Here is an 18,925-nt window from a genome sequence, read left to right as displayed (position 1 = left end):
GCCTCGGCTCCTTTAGAAGCTCCCAACTTGCTTTTCATTCATTATTAATTGTAGCCTTCTTTAATTTACACACAGGTTACACAATTACTATTGTTTATTTTTTTAATCAAACCTATAAATCAACAACTGAATACAGAACCGCAGCTACCAAATCAAACAAATAAAGACCAAACTCTTAACATTATGACATTTTAGATAAAAGTCTTTTGGTTGGCATTCAAGAATACCAGATGCCAGATGTCAAAGAATCGACTCTTAGTGCCGGCTCTTTCGCAAACGACACATCACTACTGTGCGCGTGTTAGCATCACTGTCCAGACACAGTATAGCTAAGAGCTCCATTGTCTACTACACAGTATCCCTATTATGTTCTAATGTTATTTATCATTATACAGACCTTTAAGCCCACCACGCAAAACACACAAAATACACACAAACACACAGTGTTGGAAATGCTGACCTTTATTTCTTTGTCTCACCACAATATTCAGGAAACATTAGACAATTTACTTTATTTGCATCACATTTCCGGCATCCTTGCATCCTATAAAGTGAGCAGTTAAGGGTTAAGGGCCTTGCTCAGGGGCCCAGCAATTACAGCTTGGTAATATCTTGCATTTTATATCATACACAACCTTTCAGCATTAAACACCTTTACCTAACCTCGAGCTAGCACTTATTGTGAGATTTGGGACACATTTTAGACAGCGGTCGTATCTGAGATTTGTTTTGCGTTATAATATTTTTTACCACAGAGCTCATTCCGGTGTCAGATTATTGGTTGTTTTATATTATATTACAGTAAAAGCACTCGTTCTACGTTAACGCTACGTTATCGAATCAAGAGTTATAGCTTACAACTTATGTCTAATTTTTGTGAAGGTGTACATTTGTGATGTGTGAATACCTACAGAAGGAATCTTCATTGTCCATTTCCTCACAACAGAAGACTTTGTGCTTCGTGATTTCATAGTATCATGAGAATTATGAGGGGTCGTTGATAAAATATGATATTGTTCTCTAATTAATAAAAAGTTATGATTGCTGAAAAAGTGCTGTGGTATAAGATGAAGTGCTTTGTGTTACTATTATCACACCATCTTGCCATTATTTATTTTTAACAGGAAAGCACTACAAGGTTCATACTTATACCAGACACAACGATTTCTCACATCCCCATTTTATCTTCAGGTTTGAGGTCGCACCAAAATAGTGTTAGAACTTCGCTCAGATTTATTTATAAGAAGTACGGAAGCACTTGAAGAATGGAAGCTGATTGTCAAATCTAATCAAGAAAAAAGCACTTTACCAATATACATGTCTACATGGTGAACTTCTATTCCATGTAGGATCATTCACTGTAGTAAGAATTCAGCTGTGGATAGCGTTTTTCTGTCTTCAAAGTTTATCATGTAGCATCTTACATCAGTGCTAAACACAGCAGACGTGGAAGAGAATGTGAGTTTGCACCGCTATATAAGTGTGTGATGAATAAAATAGAAAGTCAAATAAAACAGGAAGCAAAAATTCATTCATACAAAATCAGAAGCCTGTAAAGGAAGTGTGTGTACAATGGTGGAGGAGTGTAGCAAAGTGTGTGTGGGGGTGTGTGTGTGTGGGGGGGGGGGGGTGTGTGTGTGTGTGTGTGTGTGTGGTGTTTGTATGTGAAAGCATAGGTGTAGGTGTTTTCCTGTACACGCAGAAAAAATCTTTAAATGTTCAGTGTGTGTGTGTGTGTGTGTGTGTGTGTGTGTGTGTGTGTGTGTGTGTGTGTGTCAGTGTTTATATACAGAATGAGTGCATAGGTGTAGGTGTTTATCTGTTGATAATAAAATATTAAATTGTAATCTGTGTGTGTGTGTGTTTGTTCATTTACATTATGTGTGGGTGCATTTCTTCACGTGGAAAAATAAATTGCAGTGTGTGTGTGTGTGTGTGTGTGTGTGTATGTGTGTGTGTGTGTGTGTGTGTGTGTGTGTGTGTGTGTGTGTGTGCATAGGTATAGGAATGTATGTGAGTGCAGTGGAGGTGTGTGTTTTTGTATAAGTGTGTGTAAGAGTGTGTGTTTGTTTGTATACAGGTGCAGGCATGTATCTGTGCATGGAGAATACAGTCTAAAATGTGATGTATGTTAGTGTGTGTGTGTGTGTGTGTGTGTGTGTGTGTGTGTGTGTGTGTGTGTGTGTGTGTGTGTAAATGTTTGACATTAAATATTACAGTATAATACAGCCCAAACGTGATGCTTGCTTAAATGATTATGTTTGTTTGTTTATATGTGTGTGTGTGTGTGTGTGTGTGTGTGTGTGTGTGTGTGTGTGTGTGTGTGTGTGTGTGTGTGTGTTTGGTTTCTTTAAGAGCCCAGTAGATTGTCACCCTGGTCCACTCTGACATAAAGGATGTCTGACAACCCAGGCCTCTTTTTCAACGCCTGAAGAGAAAGAGGAAAAGGAGAAGAATTAATAAGAAAAATCTGACCATTAAGTCACAGATCCAAAACGAGAGAAAAAACGTGTGTGACCTGCAGGCTGGTGACCATCTCATAAAAAATTCTCCTGGTTTCTTGACTCTCATGGTCATCAAAGAAATCTGCAGAACTCATGGTCACTATGATACACTTCAGCCTTAAACACACACCTGGAAAAAGAGGAATGGGGAAAATCCAACTGAGAAATATCTTGACAGTTTATATAGTGGTGTTTGTGTGTGTGTGTGTGTGTGTGTGTTTGTGTGTGTGTGTGTGTGTGTGTGCGCGCACTACTCACTATGAAAGTGCAGGATGGCTTTGGCAGTAACAGGTGTGTAGTTAAAGATGAGTGTGTGTATTTGCTGCAGTCCTTCCCTGCACAGTTCTGCTGCCCCCTGCTGGCTCAACTCACTCATGTGGTCCAACTCCAGCACACACACACCAGGGCAGTTCCTCACTGCACAGACGCATGATATATACAGGGAATAAAGGAAATAATCATGTGCTTTTAATCTGCATTTTCCAAATGTCACCTTTAACTCTCACCCAAAGAGGTTAATCCCTGAAGACCACAGCCGGCTCCGCCCACTCCCACCTGATATAGGCGAGGCCAGCATCGACCAATCGTCTGCAAGCAGCGGTTACTAAAGCGACTTGGCTGCTGGCTGCGAAAACAATAGAGGAACCTGCAATACACTTAGAGAAACTACCGGCCTTTAGATTTAGATACTAGCCTGTTTTTTTGTGCACAGAAGGACTATTTCAGTTTTACTACTGTATAGTTTAAGAAAATTATTTGATAACCAAGCTTTAACTTCAGACAAACAGTTAGAAAGAGAAGATGGAGGTCAGAAGGTTTAGAGATGCGATTTAGATAGAGCTTTAGATAGATTTAGATTTAGATAGAGCTTGATGTTGCCGGAATTGGATACTATGTTTCTAAAAGATACATCCAAGTGCCAATAAATAATTAGGGGCCCAGAACTGAACCCTGTGGGACACCTACAGGATGGTTGAAGATTTAAATTTTAACTGGCCTGAACAAACTGAGTGCGACCAGAAAGATACGATGTAAACCAAGCCAAGAAAGTGTCTACAATTCCAATGCACTGCAGTCAATCTCATGATGATGATGAAGAATGATCATGACAATAATGATGATGATAAAGACTTACCCTGGCTGTATTGGTAAATGCTCAGGTTGATGATGATGATGATGATGATAGAAAACATTAACCATAGCTGTATTGGTTTGATGCTCAGCTTGATGCTGCTGCTGCTGATGATAATGACAATGATAATGATGATGAAGAACATTCACTATAGTTGTAGTGGTTTGATGCTTAGCTTGATGCTGATGCTCCTACTACTGATGATGATAATGGCAATGACAATGATGATGATGGTGATGATTAAGAAACATCACCATGGCTGTAGTGGTTTAATGCTCAGCTTGATGATGATGATGATAATGATGATGATGATGATGAAGATGAACACTTACCATGGCTGGAGTGGTGCGATCTTTAGACTGGTGATGTCTCTACATCCTGCCCCTAAAGCCCAGATCACCTCCTGACCCACAGGATCTGATGAGCTCCTAAATGCACAAATACAGTGCGCACACACACGCACACACACACACACACACACACACACACACACACACATGTGCGTGCGCACACACACACACGCACACACACGTGCGCACACACACACACACACACACACACACACACACACACACACACACACACACACACACACACACACACACATATACATATACACTCTGTAATTTGATATTGTATGCGTGACATGCAAATACGTATGGATGTTTAAATCAGACCCTCACCTGTATGTCAGTGTCTGCAGAGCTCTGCAGTGGCAACTGACCAGCCACAGAGTCCTGTCCGTCAAAATGTTGGTGCAATGAGAGACGGTCAAAGCCACAAGACTCCGCCCTGTTGCTCTTAGTACCGCCTCCAGCCCCGCCTCCAGACACCCTCTATAAAAAGGAGGACAGAAAAAATACGCCATGCTGAGCATCTAGAGGTTAATATTCATGTCCTTTGTGTCCGAAATAACTTGTGTTTTTTGTGTACCTAACATGTGCATGTGTGTGTGTGTGTGTGTGTGTGTGTGTGTGTGTGTGTGTGTGTGTGTGTGTGTGTGTGTGTGTGCATACCTTGTGTTCCTTAAATACTCTTCTTTACTTTCCTTCTTGGCACGTGAACGAGGTTTTAGATTGTGTAGAACGAGTGTGTGTGTCTCACTACACCACTGAGCCATATTCACCATAAACTACGCACACACAAAAACACACACACACACACACACACACACACACACACACACACACACACACACACACACACACACACACACACACACATTTTAACATTATACAGAAGGTTGCATAATGCAACAATAAAATTCAAATAACTTATTTATTTAATCAAATTAAATATAGGCAGTGTGTGTGTGTGTGTGTGTGTGTGTGTGTGTGTGTGTGTGTGTGTGTGTGTGTGTGTGTGTGTGTGTGTGCCATACCTTTGATGAAATGCGGTTATTTTCTAGTGTTACTCTGCTCCACATTGCAGGGTGATGGGCAACACTCCACCAATCCTTACACACCTACAGCACACACACACACACACACACACACACACACACACACACACACACACACACATACACGTAGACACTTATTAAAAACGTTTTATCACCACTAATGCTTTTACGATTCATCTAAAATATATACACCCATAAAAATGGTTAAAGTGCAACAACACACACCTGTGCAGCAGTGAGGAGTGAGTGTGTGTCTAGGTAAGGAAAGACGCAGAAAAGCCACGCCCTCCTCTTCACTTGCTTCAAACACATTGCCGATCGGTCAGGCCTGTTGCCACGATGACGGCTGTAATGCCGGAAGGCGGGGTTTTCTGTGCACGATAACGCGGCAGAGAAAAAAAAGCAGATTTACTCACAGATACAGTGACGTTTTCATGTAATACAACAATAACAATTCTGTAAGGAATCTCCAGTGTCAGTGGTTGTCTAAAGTACAGTGTGTGTGGGTGTGTGTAGTTGTGTGTGTGAATGGTTTGTATGCAGTGCTGTAAAGTATTTGATTAAATGTAATAAAACTTTGTTTCAAAGATATGACCAACTTTTACTTTCTTCTCAACTACATTTATGTTTTTGAATAGATGTACTTTTTACTCCACTATATTTAAATTCACAATGACCGTATTCGTACATAATTTAGATGTATTCATGTGTGCAGCGCTACACTTCTTTTTGCCAGTCGGCTGTGACAGTTTCCCTCTGTCCAACCAATCAGAGGACGTAAAAATGCTGACACTATTCTGGGCCAGCTAGCTGCCCTGTGAGGCAAATATGAAATCTGATTGGTTGAAGAAGCAGACCTGTTGGTTATATTCTCTTTGGTAAAAGGGCCAGCAGTACTGACTTTGAAAGCCCTGGGCAGATTAGAATGACATGGCAGCACATAGAGGCTGAAATTTGATTGGACAAAAAATCCAACATCCACATATACATACTGGAAGCAGTGCAGCCGAGAGAAACACAACGAAATGAAGAGAATAAACTGATGGGAATAAATTAATACAATTTCATGGAACAAATATTACAATTTAGGTTGTAAATGTAGATCAGTGCTTTTGAAGGCACCTTCCCTCTCTGAGACTTTGAGGTGCATCAAATTACAGTCAGCTCTGAATATTTGGTTTTACTTTATCTGAAATTGTTTACTTTCATTTTATTTCTCCATAGAATGCTAAGAGTTCTTCTACTTTGTGACACGATACTGTAATTTTATTTGTGTATACAAGATACCTTTTTGAAAGATTGCTGTTGAGTTGTTGGTCAATGCAGTGTCACGGTGTCCAATTTGATTTGGGTTTTTTTTTTGCAAACGTGAATTGATGTGTTTAAATTAAAATCATAGAGTAGCTGATTTTTTTAAAGCCATTATCCTATAAATCTGAGTTATACGATATCATATCTGATTTTTAGGAATCAAAAACATATTGTCTATACATTTTTTTCAATTGCACTATGGGAAATCTGAATGTTACACCCCGGGTAGTACATTGTGTTTGTGCACTGGTGTGTGTGTGTGTGGTTGTGTATTAGTGTTACCTCTCTTGTTGTAGATTCTGTAATGCTGCTTCAGACCCTCTAGTGACTCGGTGCTATAGACAGACCAGCTGTCTGAATCAGCCTCCATGTCTGAAGGGTTCTTCTGGTAACACTGCACTTCACAAAGCACCTCACACACCTCCGATCTGATTAGGGCATGCACACATAAAAACACAATAAGATTTATTGATATACAATATCATAATTTAAAGATAGAGATAACTCCATTGTCATTGCAAAGTACAGATACACAGCAACAAAATGCAAAACAGTAGCAATTGTGAAAATTAACAAGTGCAGATAAATATGTAAATATATGTAGAGCAATTAAATAAAAAGGCTATGGCAGTGTAAAATGTGCAAAAGATGATGAGCGAGCACACTAAGTACTTCACATATATGTGAAATATCAGTGCACGTTGTGTGTAACGCACAATATGTATAGAAAATAAGAAAAATATACATTTACAATATGCAATACGTACTTTGTATGTATGTTTATTCAGTGTCCTAACAGTGTAGTTTAGAGTTCAGTAGGGTGATAGTAGAGAGAAAAAAGCTGGCCCTGAACCTGCTGTTAAAAGTATTTCTCATTTATCATCATTTATATTTATACATAAAGAAACTCGAGCTCATCTGCAGTGCCATTATTACCTATGCACCGGGCTTCCTGTGTGATCACATCGTGAATAGCAGCACCTGGAAATGGCAGATTCACTGTAGCACCTCTATAAGTTGGAAGAATACACATAAATCAGTACAATCATTTTGAGCTCTTGATTATTAAGCTAAACCGGCTAGACGTAAGCTCTCCTACTTGGTGTAACGCTCCTCCAGCAACTGTGAAGGAGCCTTCGGGTGATGTGATACGTGAGGGTGTGTGCAGCTCCTGTAGCTGTCGCTCGGCTCGCTCGGCTCTCTCTAGCAGATTCTCGATGAAGCTTTGCAGGCGAAGCTTGGCGCTCGCTTCCTTCAAAGCGGTCTCTTGGACAAACCTGTCTAAGTCACAGACCTCTCTGATACACACACACATGAGACACAGCACTTTCGGTCTATAGTGTACATTGTTTTTTTTTCTCAGAATTGAAACGTGCCAGATGGTAATGCCAGACTGAAAAGTCACACTGATTCTACGATAAACGTCAAGACACAAGTTGACAACACATACTAGGGAAAATTGAGAAAGGGAAAACAAAGGTTTGGAACTAAACCAGGAAGTTTTAGACACAAAAACAAAATATGGACTGACACAGACCTATGCTAAGACTCTGCAGTAGACAGCTAGCAGTCAGGGCTATGATGTATTTCTGTCTTAAAATGATGTAAATCTTGTCTCTCTGGTAGCATTTACGTTTGCCAGTACAGCAAGAGAGCAATAGCTAACATCCTAATATAAGTGCTGTTAGTTTGGTGTTAGTTTCGAATCTATTAATATGTATTTATACAGTAAATAAATTCAGTATATTTATTTTCAGGAGCACACAAACAATGTGATGTGACCCCTCTGATCTCAGGTGATCATAATATAGTTTTGCATAATCCGCAAACACCTATAATAAGATATTATACATTATTATAAGACGTTATAATCAATAATACAGTCATGTTTTGAAAGAGGAGATGTCTATATAACGTTTATGAGCGGAGTCTCCAGTATCAGAGATGTGCATTTCCATACCCGAGACCGATGCAATTCATTTTACCCCATTACAATGAAATGCACTCCGATTTCGATTTGATTTAACACAATGCGATTTAGGGCAATACGATACAATGGGAAAAAAACGATGCTATGCTTTTTTTCAATATGGGACAGGTTTTTTCCTGTTCTGTCTCCAGAAAGATCCAGCTCTACCTCTGCCATGTTAATCTATAATTTATGTGACTTTCAGGCAAGTGTTGTACGCCTCAAGACACTTTGTGGTGTTGTGATACGTCATGTTCATGTAGCACTGGTGGTGCTTGAGAAACAGTTAAGCAATGAGAAATCAAAACGTATAGCGCATCTACAAATAATTATATATAAATAATTATATACCAGTCCGGGCCGTGTCCTGGCCGTTGGTGACCCCTGATCTAACCTATTAATCTGAACATTGATTCTTTCATTCTTTCAAAGATTAAAACTACATGGTGGTAACAGCATCTGCTTTCCAATATGCCGCCATGTCAAAGTGACACAACTGTTCATTGGAACCAATCGGAACTTCTGCACTACATTTGGACAATGTCATTAGTCTTATCTACAGTATGTATAAGTTTTGATCCCATGCTCACTCACTTCCAAAAAAGGAGTCAAGACTGTGACCTATTTACACAGACACACATACAGAGTGTGTCAAGTCATGCCACTCAGCGCCCTGCGGTTCTGCCCATCTGCCCTGTCAAGCTGCATTTCTACAGGCAGTGAGGCGGACGCCCGCAAATCAAGTGAATCCATGAGAAAAGCTGCCATGGCAACAGGATGTTAATTCCAGCACCATGTAATTTTACAGGCTCCAGAGAGGGCGGGCTGTGCTGTTTCAGACATATGCTGAGGGAGAAATGAAGCAGAAATAACCACACTACCAGCTCAGACTTAACACGTTCAGGAGCCGTCTTATGATCTGAAATTGATTCAATACAATATTTTTAGCTCGAAATTCCTGCCGGTCTTTCTTCTCTCCTCTTTAGGAAATGATAGTCTAAATGTTGTTTGACACCTTGTTTTTGTTCTACGGCTTTCCGAGACCTTTAGAGGGGGTGCCTGGTTATTTTATAACCATTTATTAACCAATGGTGGTGTGTTTTGGACCCCGTCCTTTAGCTTACGGCTTTTTAAGACCTTTCGAGTGATTCTGGTGCTGCTATAACCATTTTAATGATCGATGTTATTGCCTCTAATATAGAGTGGCTAATACAGTCGTAAAACGCCAGGTTGGTGGTCCTGGGGGAATTGTGGGTTAAGGAGCTCCTATTAGGCCCTTGAGCAAGATTTGTATCCTCCACCTGCCTGACTGGCCTAGATTTAATATCAAAACTAAACAAAAATACCTAACAAAAGCCTCGACTGATTCCATCATTCCCCTGGTAACATTCTTAATGGATAAAATTAATTAAATACTCTGCAATGGTTAGAAATTTATCATAAAATACTTCCCATTCACCTAAAATATAAATAAATTATCCAAAATATTGTATACACATCAAATTTTATATATTAAGATTGCATAGTTATCAATCTACAGTATTTGATACCTTTGCATATTAAATACACTTACTGCTGTTTGAGGCTGAGCTCCTCTTCTCTCTCCATCAGCTCTTTCCTCAGGCTGGCTAGCATCTCCACAGAAACCTCCACCTGGCGCTCCAGCTCTGCTGCCTTCTCCTCTGCGTTTTGCTTTTCCTTCTCCATTCTCTCGCTTTCCCTTCGAGCCCTGTGCACCTCTGTGTTCCTCCTCCTCACCTCGTCCTGCAAGGACCCCAGCCGTATGGATACATGCTCCTGAACCTCCAGGGTCAGCTGCTGGAGCCCAGCTTCCATGGCTAACCTAGCCTGCCATGGTGTGCTCATTTGGGCTAATGCTTGCTCAGGCCTGGAGAATGGAGACAATGAGGAAGAGGCAGTAGAGGACAGGAGTGTCGGAGAACATTGGTGAACCAGCAAATGAGCAAGAGGAGATGTGGCTGAAGGAGCCAAGCTTAGTGCGTCCAAGAGCTCCAGATGTGAGGGTTGGCTGAGCTCGATGTTCCCCATGGAGGAAGAGCTTTGTGTCTGGGCTGAAAGAGCCATCAGGGCCCCTTCGGATTTACGTCTTGGAGTCAGACAGATCATTTGGCAAGTGTGCTTCTTCGGGATGTCACCAAAACCGCACAGCTCTCCACAGTCTGGGCAATGCTTTGGCTGTTCAGCAGCAGTCGACATCCTTGTTTGCCTGCAAAGCGCATCACAAATTACAATCTTTCACAATTCACCCAAGCAACCTGTTCCCTTCTGTTAAAACAATATATAAATAGACATTGAGAAATGCCTATTAGGGAAAAAATAGGAAGTGTAAAGGCTATAATTATGATATGTGAGCCTTTTTAGTGCACTTTAAGGAAAACTCTACTCATTCATCTTTCTATCCATGATACAGCACCATCTCAGATGTTCGCTGTCCCAGGACGTGAATTATCCTATTGATCTACAGATGTTGATCTGAGCTGAATGTGCATGCTCTACATCTGACAATGTATTTCCTTTATTACCTCTCTTCTGTTGTATTGTCTCTCCTCCATGCCTTTACCTTCTATGGAAAAGGAGCCGAACAGAAACTAGGTCAGACTGTGTTTTCTGTTTAGCACAGTATGGAAGCAGCAGTGCTTCATCTTCACCCCCACATGCTGTCTAATTCTAATTAGAGTGGGTCTGAAATAATGAATGAGCATAAATAAACTCCTGTTTCCTAGGTCCATGCAGTGATTATGGAGTGCAGTGAACAAGTATGTGAGCAATGTCTAAATCCAAGCCCAATGCTGGGCCATTACATACCGTAGTAGTTCCAAATCTGGTTTAGCATTTACAGATTTTATTTTATTTTTATAAAACCTTTTTATAGTCAAATGTGGTCACTAAAAAACTATATAACTACAGCAACTGGCTATTATTGACCCATTTGTAGACATGAGTGACTGCCCTGCACTTCCTGACTTCCTTATGTTCCGATATGCAAAATATTGATCTTCTTGTGACTTCTAGTGATGTTTGAGCATACATTAGTAACTTTCCCTAGAAAACACCCAGGGCTTTACATGCAAACATTTGAATGATTTAGACACATTCACCCTCTATAAAACAAATATACACCAGCCATATTATTTATATGTGCATGTGTGTGTATAGCAAACCATCAAACTATTCATCACTATCACACTATATTCCATTATGTTCAGAAATAATATTTCATACATCAATTCTATTCTTCATGATTTTTCAGATCACACTACAGACAAACTGGAAGTGGTCATTAACATGGCTTCGGACTGGAAAAGAAAAACAGAATACCATGAGGAAAAGCCTGGAGCACAAGAGCAAACTCTACACACAGGAGGAGGCAGGGGGTCGAACCTCCAGCCATGGAAGTGCAAAACAAACCTGCTGACCAATAATAGACTTGAATTCGAAGGCTCGAATGGGCATGATGTCTATTATTTGTCTAAGTATGACACCATGTGTACACTATCGACCATTTAATCGCTGGAATGAATAAGAACCGACGCCAATGCAGTGCATTCCGACCCAACCCTTCGATCATAGCCTGCTTAAGCAGAGCTCGCTTTAGGAACCAGCTTGAAATAGACAAACAGAGCCGGTAGGATACTTACTCGGTTTCCCCGCGTGTCTCTGCCGCACGTTGCGCCTCGCACATAAAAACACACAACTGCGTTCACGCGTGCGCGCTCTCTTGTGCGTACCGGAGCGCATCAGCTGAAGCCGGAATGGTATAGCTTTCAGACATCCTTCTCTTACCCATCTTTGTCCCTCTTTGTGTGTGTGTGTGTGTGTGTGTGTGTGTGTGTGTGTGTGTGTGTGTGTGTGTGTGTGTGTGTGTGTGTGTGTGTGTGTGTGTGTGCGTGTGTGTTTTGTTCAAGAACAACCGACGTGAGAGCCCTTACCGAGAGCGCGCTCATCTGTCAGGGCCGCTTCTGACGTCATGTCAGCTCGGTCGGGAGCGCGCACATGGACTGGTCCAGAACCGTAGAGAAATCTATATATACAAAATCATTCGAATTACAATAGTCTAATTCTAACATACTAGACCTTAATATAGTAATTATGTGCTGTCACGTTTTAGCCATAAGAGTCAGGTGTGTGGAAGAATGTTACTATTAATGGAAAGAAAAAATGGGGCAAACACTGATCAGGATCATGCATGTTAATTATCACAAGGACACACACTACTGAGGGGTATCCTTAAAGGGGGGCAATGAAATTCTGGAAAAAGGAGGCACACACATCTGCAGGTCTGGAAATGAAAAGAAAAGAGGATTTGGTATGCTGACCAGCAGAGGGCGCTGTGGAGACATACATTAAAAAGTGTGTGTGTGTGTGTGTGTGTGTGTGTGTGTGTGTGTGTGTGTGTGTGTGTGTGTGTGTGTGTGTGTGTGTGTGTGTGTGTGTGTGTGTGTGTGGAGTGGGTTTGTGTGTGTGTGTGTGTGTGTGTGTGTGTGTGCGCAGTAAATTAATCAAATGTAACAAATGTACTCAATAAACAGTCCATTTTATTTCATTCATAAATGATCTGAAATACCCATTAGGCTTTAAACGGCGTGGCATTGCACAGTAATATTTGATTTCATTAAAAAAAATGCAAATAGACAAAATAAGATATCTGCACAACCAAGTGTGCTACTGAAACTCAACTACTATGTTGATGTCTTCATCTGCGTTTGGTTCCCAGGGAACCAGTCAAGCGCTCCATATGTAAAAAGTTGAATACAACATTCTGATAAAATCTCTAAGAAGATTTTTTTTTCTATATTCTTCTGTCATTTTGTTCAGTAAAAAAATACCCATCGAAAATATACAAATATAGGTTTCTTTAGTCTTATATTTATACACAATGAAGTATCAAAATACAACACGATGACCATTTAGTAAAAGTTGGATCATGTGCATGCATGACATGGTCTAGCAGCGCCGAACAGTTTTAATAACATATGGAAGAAAACATGCATTTTTAATTTCAACAGCAAAAATATACGACACTCGAGAGACTCGAAGAGTCCAATATCCAAGTAATGTGCAGTCTTGGTTATGACCTCGTCAAAGGGACACCACGGCATCTGCGCACCGGAAGTCCATTGAAAGTGGTGCCAAAATCAGGCCACTTTTCTCTTCGATCCTTACCCCATTATATGTTTTTTTTTGCGTGACTGCAACTTTTCACGCTTCCATCTAGTGAACCGTCTCGCGCCGGTAAACTGTGCTTTACTTTAACCAGAAGCTTCCCTTCGTAGCAGGTGAACACACACGTTTTTTTTGGACCCAAGAGCGCGCGCTCACACGAGACCCGGTAAGGCGAAAGCGCGTGCTGCCAAGAGCTCAGCCTTCTGCTGCATCCTTTCCCTCTGCTTGAGGTGCACGCGCCAGTGCCTCTTCCTCTCGTCGCTCCGGGCGAACCGGCGGCCGCACACGTCGCACGAAAAGGGCTTCTCACCGGTATGCGTGCGCATGTGCGTGGTCAGATGGTCGCTGCGGCTGAAGCACCGCATGCACACGCGGCACTGGAACGGCTTGTGACCCGTGTGAATGCGCACGTGGCGGTTTAACTCGTCGGAGCGCGAGAAGCGCCGGTCGCAGTTCTCCACTGGACAGGAAAAGGGCTTTTCACGCGGGGCGCCCTTCCTGGTGCCCGATTTACTCGATTGACCTCGGCTTCTGCTGGTGGTTGAAGTGTTGGAGAAGAGCAGAGAGTCCAGCACCGAGGAACAGTTCAGATCAAACAGCTGGCCGTTTGGAAAGGCTGCTCTATAGAACGCGTTTCCAGTTAGAGTTGATGGAGCGGAGGTGGGAGTTTGGTTAGATGTGGTCGCACTGTGTGAGCACTGCTCCACGCAGACCGCTTCCTGTTTAATCCAAGTGTCCAGAGTTTGAGTGTCCAACGAGTCCGTCTCAGGACAGAGTGGGGAAAGCAGGTCGATGATGTCATCCAGGTCTGCGTCCTGATCCGAGAGTCGAGTGTCTGACACGCTCAACACATCAAAGAAGTCGCAGCCGCGGCAGTCCTCTTCACGCTCCTTCTTAACAGTCACCGGGAACAGCTGCTGCTGGCTGGACACATCCATGAAGTCGTCGGAGGGGTCGTTGCAGAGCGGCTCGGGGGATCCCAGAGAGGGCGTGGAGCTGCCCGTGGAGCCCACCGAGCCCTGTCTGTAGAGCACACCGCCGCGGGGGCTTGAGCTCGTTGCTATCGACTGCGAGAAGTCATCGCGGTGGCTCTCGTACATGGGATTTGTGCAGATGCCCACGATCTCAGTGATCATGTTCAACAGAGCGTCCGCGCTGCACGCGGCTGTCTCAGCATGAAAAGTGCCGGTGTATGTGAGTGGGGAAGGAGGCAGACCGTCACCCGAGCTTTCACTCAGGTCTGGAAGAAAAGAAGGATCCGGCTGCTCAACTTTAGGTTTCAGAAGCCCCTCAAAGTCTGCGCGAGTGGGAGTGACGGAGGAAGGAAGGGAGGGAGAGAGAGAAAAAGAGGTGTCATTACATAAGCTTGCACCTACTGATGCATAGACTATATGAGTCACTGCTTTATGTCTAATAAAATCAGTGCATCGATTATATCGATAGATTAGACTACAGATATTTCTTTTACTGTTTATAAAAGTCAAAATGCTAAAAAAACTGTTTTTTATTTATTTATTTTTATTCTATTTTAATCTATGCAAAGATTGTTTGAATGCATGCCACGGACTTACCGGCATCACGCTCGGTTTGAGCGCCGTTCTCGGTTGCTGCGCATAGAAAGTCGAGTGCGCTGAAGTCCACTGTACTGATCATCCTGTTTTCCTTGGACGAGAAGAAATAAATCAAAAGCACGATGCAAATCCACAAGTCTCGTGTCGAGCAAGGATCAATTTCGCCAGTGCGTAATTGAGAAGTGTAATCAATCTCCGCGTTTGGCTGTCGGGATTCCCTTTGCGTGCCCGTCAGACAGTGAGTCTTTCGGTGGGTCTTTGGTCGCTCTTCGCCGTCGCTACGTCCACCGGAATCCCTCGTCCTTCTTTTATACTGGTCAGCTTCACCGGGACTCCGCCTCTCGCTCATCTACGTCGGCAAGAGGATTCCCCGCCGTGTACCGACTTCGGTCTACTGCTGCCCATACATGGGCAGAGGATGTGACGGGGTTTCCCCCTCCGAAAATGGGCACGGGGGAATGTGACGCAGAGCCGATTGTCCTGAAGACCGATGCGGTAAAACAGACTGAACAGGAGACTGAGCTGATTGTAGATCGATTGCTATTTAACCACTAATGCAAAAATATTCACTATTTGTTTTTAAAAAAATAATCATAATCACAACCGAGCCTACATCAGCTCCATTGTGTGTGATTTTATAAACCCAATCTGATACAGATGAATGCAGATAAGTCCTGCTTAATGTCATTTATCCACCGAAGATGATGAATGATGCTTAAATCCTGTAGGTGTTTTTGGCGTTACATAGCGTGACTTTTATAGCTTTGAACATGAACATAATACCAGGAATTATTTTTGTCTTGCGAAATTTTTCATGCAAAAGGCTGGTTTGAGATCCACAAGTTACACTCGCCTCGTCTGCAGCAGAACCTCGGGCTGTGTGTAGTTTTTCAGCACCGCGGACAGCGACCACATCACTGCGGCTGCAGCATCCGACATTTGCGCTCTCATCTTTCATCCTCACAGCCTCCCTTTTCAGATTAACATCAAATCCACTGTAATTTATTGCTAAACCATTTGTTAGACCACTTCCAAACTGAACAGGGGGATGCATGTAAAGCCTGTGTTTTTATCAAGTGGTGAAATCTGTACCGCAGCCACGCTTACAGTACGGGTGTGCATGGAATCAGATTAGTGAAGCATGGCGCCGTGTTATGTAACGCGAGATTTTACACCGTGATCAATAAAACACTGGTTGGTCTAACAGTACTTCTGCTTTGTGCGGTTTTCCAGATTACTTTAGATTATATTTCTGAATAGTCACAGTCGAGTGAGCTGTATAATTACATGCAATGTTCACGTTGTCGTGTCCATAACGATTAGTTTATTTAGATTAGATTTATTTAAACATGTCTTGATATTTAGAACTGGTCTTAAACACACTGTCCTTAAATGATGCATCACATTAGTAACTCTGATTAACTTTTTTTGTAATATCTGCAGTATATAAATAAACACTCATGCATTCATTCTGATAATATATTTGTGGACATTGTGTCACTGATGCTTAACATGTGCAGGTAGTAATAATAACACAACAATAAAAATAATTTGTATTATTGTTAACAACAACAACAACAACAACAACAACAACAACAACAATAATAATTTGCCTTGTACTCCTGAGGTTTGTAACCCACCCCCTCCTGTATGTTTAGAGTTTGCATGTTCTCTGATTTCCTCCCCTAATCCAATAACATGAGATGTGCAGTAGATTGATTCAAATTTCCAACTGTTTGTAGTATGTTAGCACCCCATCCTGTCCAAGTTTTTTAGGAATCCCCCTTGGCTCCTCCATGACCCTGTGTAAGAGGTATAGAAAATGACTTAGTGGATAGTGATGATAATGATGTTATGGCACTTGTACATGAAAAGGTCAGGGAGACTGTGGATCAAGACCAATTTCTGAATCCCCTAAATGGGGAGATGGGCCAGTCTACAAGGTCACAATTGACACTCCTACATTCTCCAAATCAAGCAATTGAAATTTCTTTGGGAATTTGAAAGAAAACGCAAGTGGAATCTATGAAGACGCAAGAAGGACACGTGAAAGACATTGAGAAAAACCTGAGCTCACGCTTGATATGGATAATTGAAACACGTAGTTCCAGTCATTCTAAAATGTGCACTATATCTGCTACAGGTTTTTTATTCAGGATTTGTGCGCACTTATCTTTTAGCTGTGAATATTTAAGGGTCTTCATGGCTTTTGAAGTGAAAAGACATTTGGGTTAGAATTTAACTAATGGATTTTTAGATTCATAATGAAAAAAATACAGACCATCTTATTATTCTGATATTAACTATAGAGAAATGTTGGGGAAAAATTAGTTTAACTTGAAATGATCAATTATGAATTAAAGTTATTAGGTTTGTTAATTGTGACCATATATATATATATATATATATATATTTTAGATTCATAATAACAATAATAATGAAAAACAAATTTAACAGTACGTTGGAATTTCAAAATATATTTCTGTTTCCGGTGTTATGTAGACCATAAATGGTACTGCACCCTTCATAAAAAGAGACGTTGGTGATTCACAGTGCTTTCAGACGCTCTTTTCTGGTTGAAGATGGTTCCCTCGTGTGAGTCCCCGTGCGTGGGAGATTACCGGGGCCACCCGCTCTCGTTCACACACAACGCGAGCTGTCAGCACGAGGCGGCTTTTTCCGCACCTCCCTTCCCAAAATAGCCCCGCCCACAGAGCCTGCCTTCTCCTTCTTTCCCTTTCTTTCCCTTCCATTCTTTTCTCCTCCAGACACGGAAATGGCAGTATTTGAAGTAAGCTCGACTCTGCCTTATTCAGCTTAGTGAGAACCCTCAGAAGACAGCAGGCGTCTTGTCTTTCACGCTGCAAAAATAGACGTTTTGTGCAGACATTCTAAAGGATGTCAATGTGAACAAACCACAATAACACAGTCGTTGCATTTCAGTCGGATTAATATGTGCAATAGGTGTATATATTTTTTTTTTCACCACTTTCAATTTGGAAAAGCAGCTCTGGATTCATTATTCATTATATTCTTGGTTTAACCCAATACAATTTGGTTAAGAGGTTAAACTGGCATCTTAGTTTCCTTTCAACCCATTTATTCGATTAATGCGACTAAGATTAAGTAATTAAACGTAACCTGTAATAATATTTATTCAAAATGTTATATTAACTTTTTACTTACAAAAAGTTGCTGACCATGTTACATGGTTACCTCCAGCCATATTTCCTTCTTTCTCCTTATTTTCTGCTTGCCTCTCTGCAGCTTGACAGGTGCTGTGAAAAATCCAGAAAATAAGTCCTAATGCAAAGAAATGTGTCTGCTCCATGTCAGGCCCACATCCACCATCCAGCCCTCAGAGTTTAAATACAGTGGGTTATTTTTACACCAGTTTAACTCTGAACAAAATTATAAATGCGACACTTTTGTTTTTGCGCCCATTTTTCATGAGCTGAACTCAAAGATCTAAGACTTTTTCTATGTACACAAAAGCCCGATTTCTCTCAAATATTATTCACAAATCTCCCTAAACCTGTGTTAGTGAGCACTTCTCCTTTGCCGAGGTAATCCATCCACCTCACAGGTGTGGCAGAGCAAGATGCTGATTAGACAGCATGATTATTGCACAAGTGTGCTTTAGGCTGGCCACAATAAAAGGCCACTGTAAAATGTGCAGTTGTACTGAATTGGGGGTCCGGGGGGTATCTGTATCTGGTGTGACCACCATTTGCCCTGTACAGTGAAAACCGGGATTCATCTGTGAAGAGAACACCTTTCCAAAGTGCCAGATGCCAACGAATGTGAGCATTTCCCCACTCAAGTTGGTTAGGACGACCAAATGCAGTCAGG

General features: G+C 41.7%; 2 protein-coding genes across 6 annotated transcripts; both read right to left on the bottom strand.

Moving 5' to 3' along the window:
* Positions 1–444: 444 nt before the first annotated feature.
* On the bottom strand, positions 445–12,409 carry LOC310715103 (F-box only protein 41). Of its 5 annotated transcripts, none has more exons than XR_014530232.1 (14): positions 11,978–12,231; positions 9,892–10,545; positions 7,449–7,647; positions 7,286–7,359; positions 6,632–6,777; positions 5,264–5,409; positions 5,018–5,101; positions 4,653–4,768; positions 4,320–4,472; positions 3,969–4,064; positions 3,011–3,129; positions 2,763–2,921; positions 2,519–2,663; positions 445–2,428 (listed from the first exon to the last, which is right to left on the bottom strand). XR_014530232.1 is itself a non-coding variant. In XM_083521318.1 (14 exons), the coding sequence occupies exons 2-14, from the start codon at positions 10,533–10,535 to the stop codon at positions 2,351–2,353; spliced, it is 2,130 nt and encodes a 709-aa protein (XP_083377444.1). In that variant the 5' UTR covers positions 10,536–10,545; positions 12,269–12,409; the 3' UTR covers positions 445–2,350. The 5 variants fall into 5 exon arrangements, 2 of the variants coding, with proteins under 2 accessions (XP_083377444.1, XP_083377443.1); XM_083521318.1 differs by lacking the exon at positions 11,978–12,231 and adding an exon at positions 12,269–12,409 and having other exon boundaries at positions 2,519–2,634; XM_083521317.1 differs by having other exon boundaries at positions 2,519–2,634.
* Positions 12,410–12,856: 447 nt separating this feature from the next.
* egr4 (early growth response 4) lies at positions 12,857–15,449 on the bottom strand. Its single transcript, XM_083521203.1, has 2 exons — positions 15,074–15,449; positions 12,857–14,799 (listed from the first exon to the last, which is right to left on the bottom strand). The coding sequence occupies exons 1-2, from the start codon at positions 15,420–15,422 to the stop codon at positions 13,655–13,657; spliced, it is 1,494 nt and encodes a 497-aa protein (XP_083377329.1). The 5' UTR covers positions 15,423–15,449; the 3' UTR covers positions 12,857–13,654.
* Positions 15,450–18,925: the final 3,476 nt, after the last annotated feature.

This window comes from Silurus aristotelis (genome assembly GCF_946808225.1).
Source record: "Silurus aristotelis genome assembly, chromosome: 19".
NCBI lineage: Eukaryota > Metazoa > Chordata > Actinopteri > Siluriformes > Siluridae > Silurus > Silurus aristotelis.
Note: the sequence above shows the minus strand (reverse complement) of the source record. Positions and strands in the feature narration are given on the sequence as shown.

Bases quoted from the DNA above. Each gene is read 5' to 3' on its own strand.
- LOC310715103 (XM_083521317.1), bottom strand. From the start codon at position 12,021: ATGTGCGAGGCGCAACGTGCGGCAGAGACACGCGGGGAAACCGA. The intron at 5,102-5,263 runs GTGTGTGTTGTT...TGTGTGCTGTAG, and splicing joins CACTCCTCACTGCTGCACAG to GTGTGTAAGGATTGGTGGAG. The intron at 4,769-5,017 runs GTATGGCACACA...GTGTGTGCGTAG, and splicing joins ATAACCGCATTTCATCAAAG to TTTATGGTGAATATGGCTCA.
- egr4 (XM_083521203.1), bottom strand. From the start codon at position 15,422: ATGAGCGAGAGGCGGAGTCCCGGTGAAGCTGACCAGTATAAAAGAAGG. The intron at 14,800-15,073 runs GTAAGTCCGTGG...CCACTCGCGCAG, and splicing joins TCAAACCGAGCGTGATGCCG to ACTTTGAGGGGCTTCTGAAA.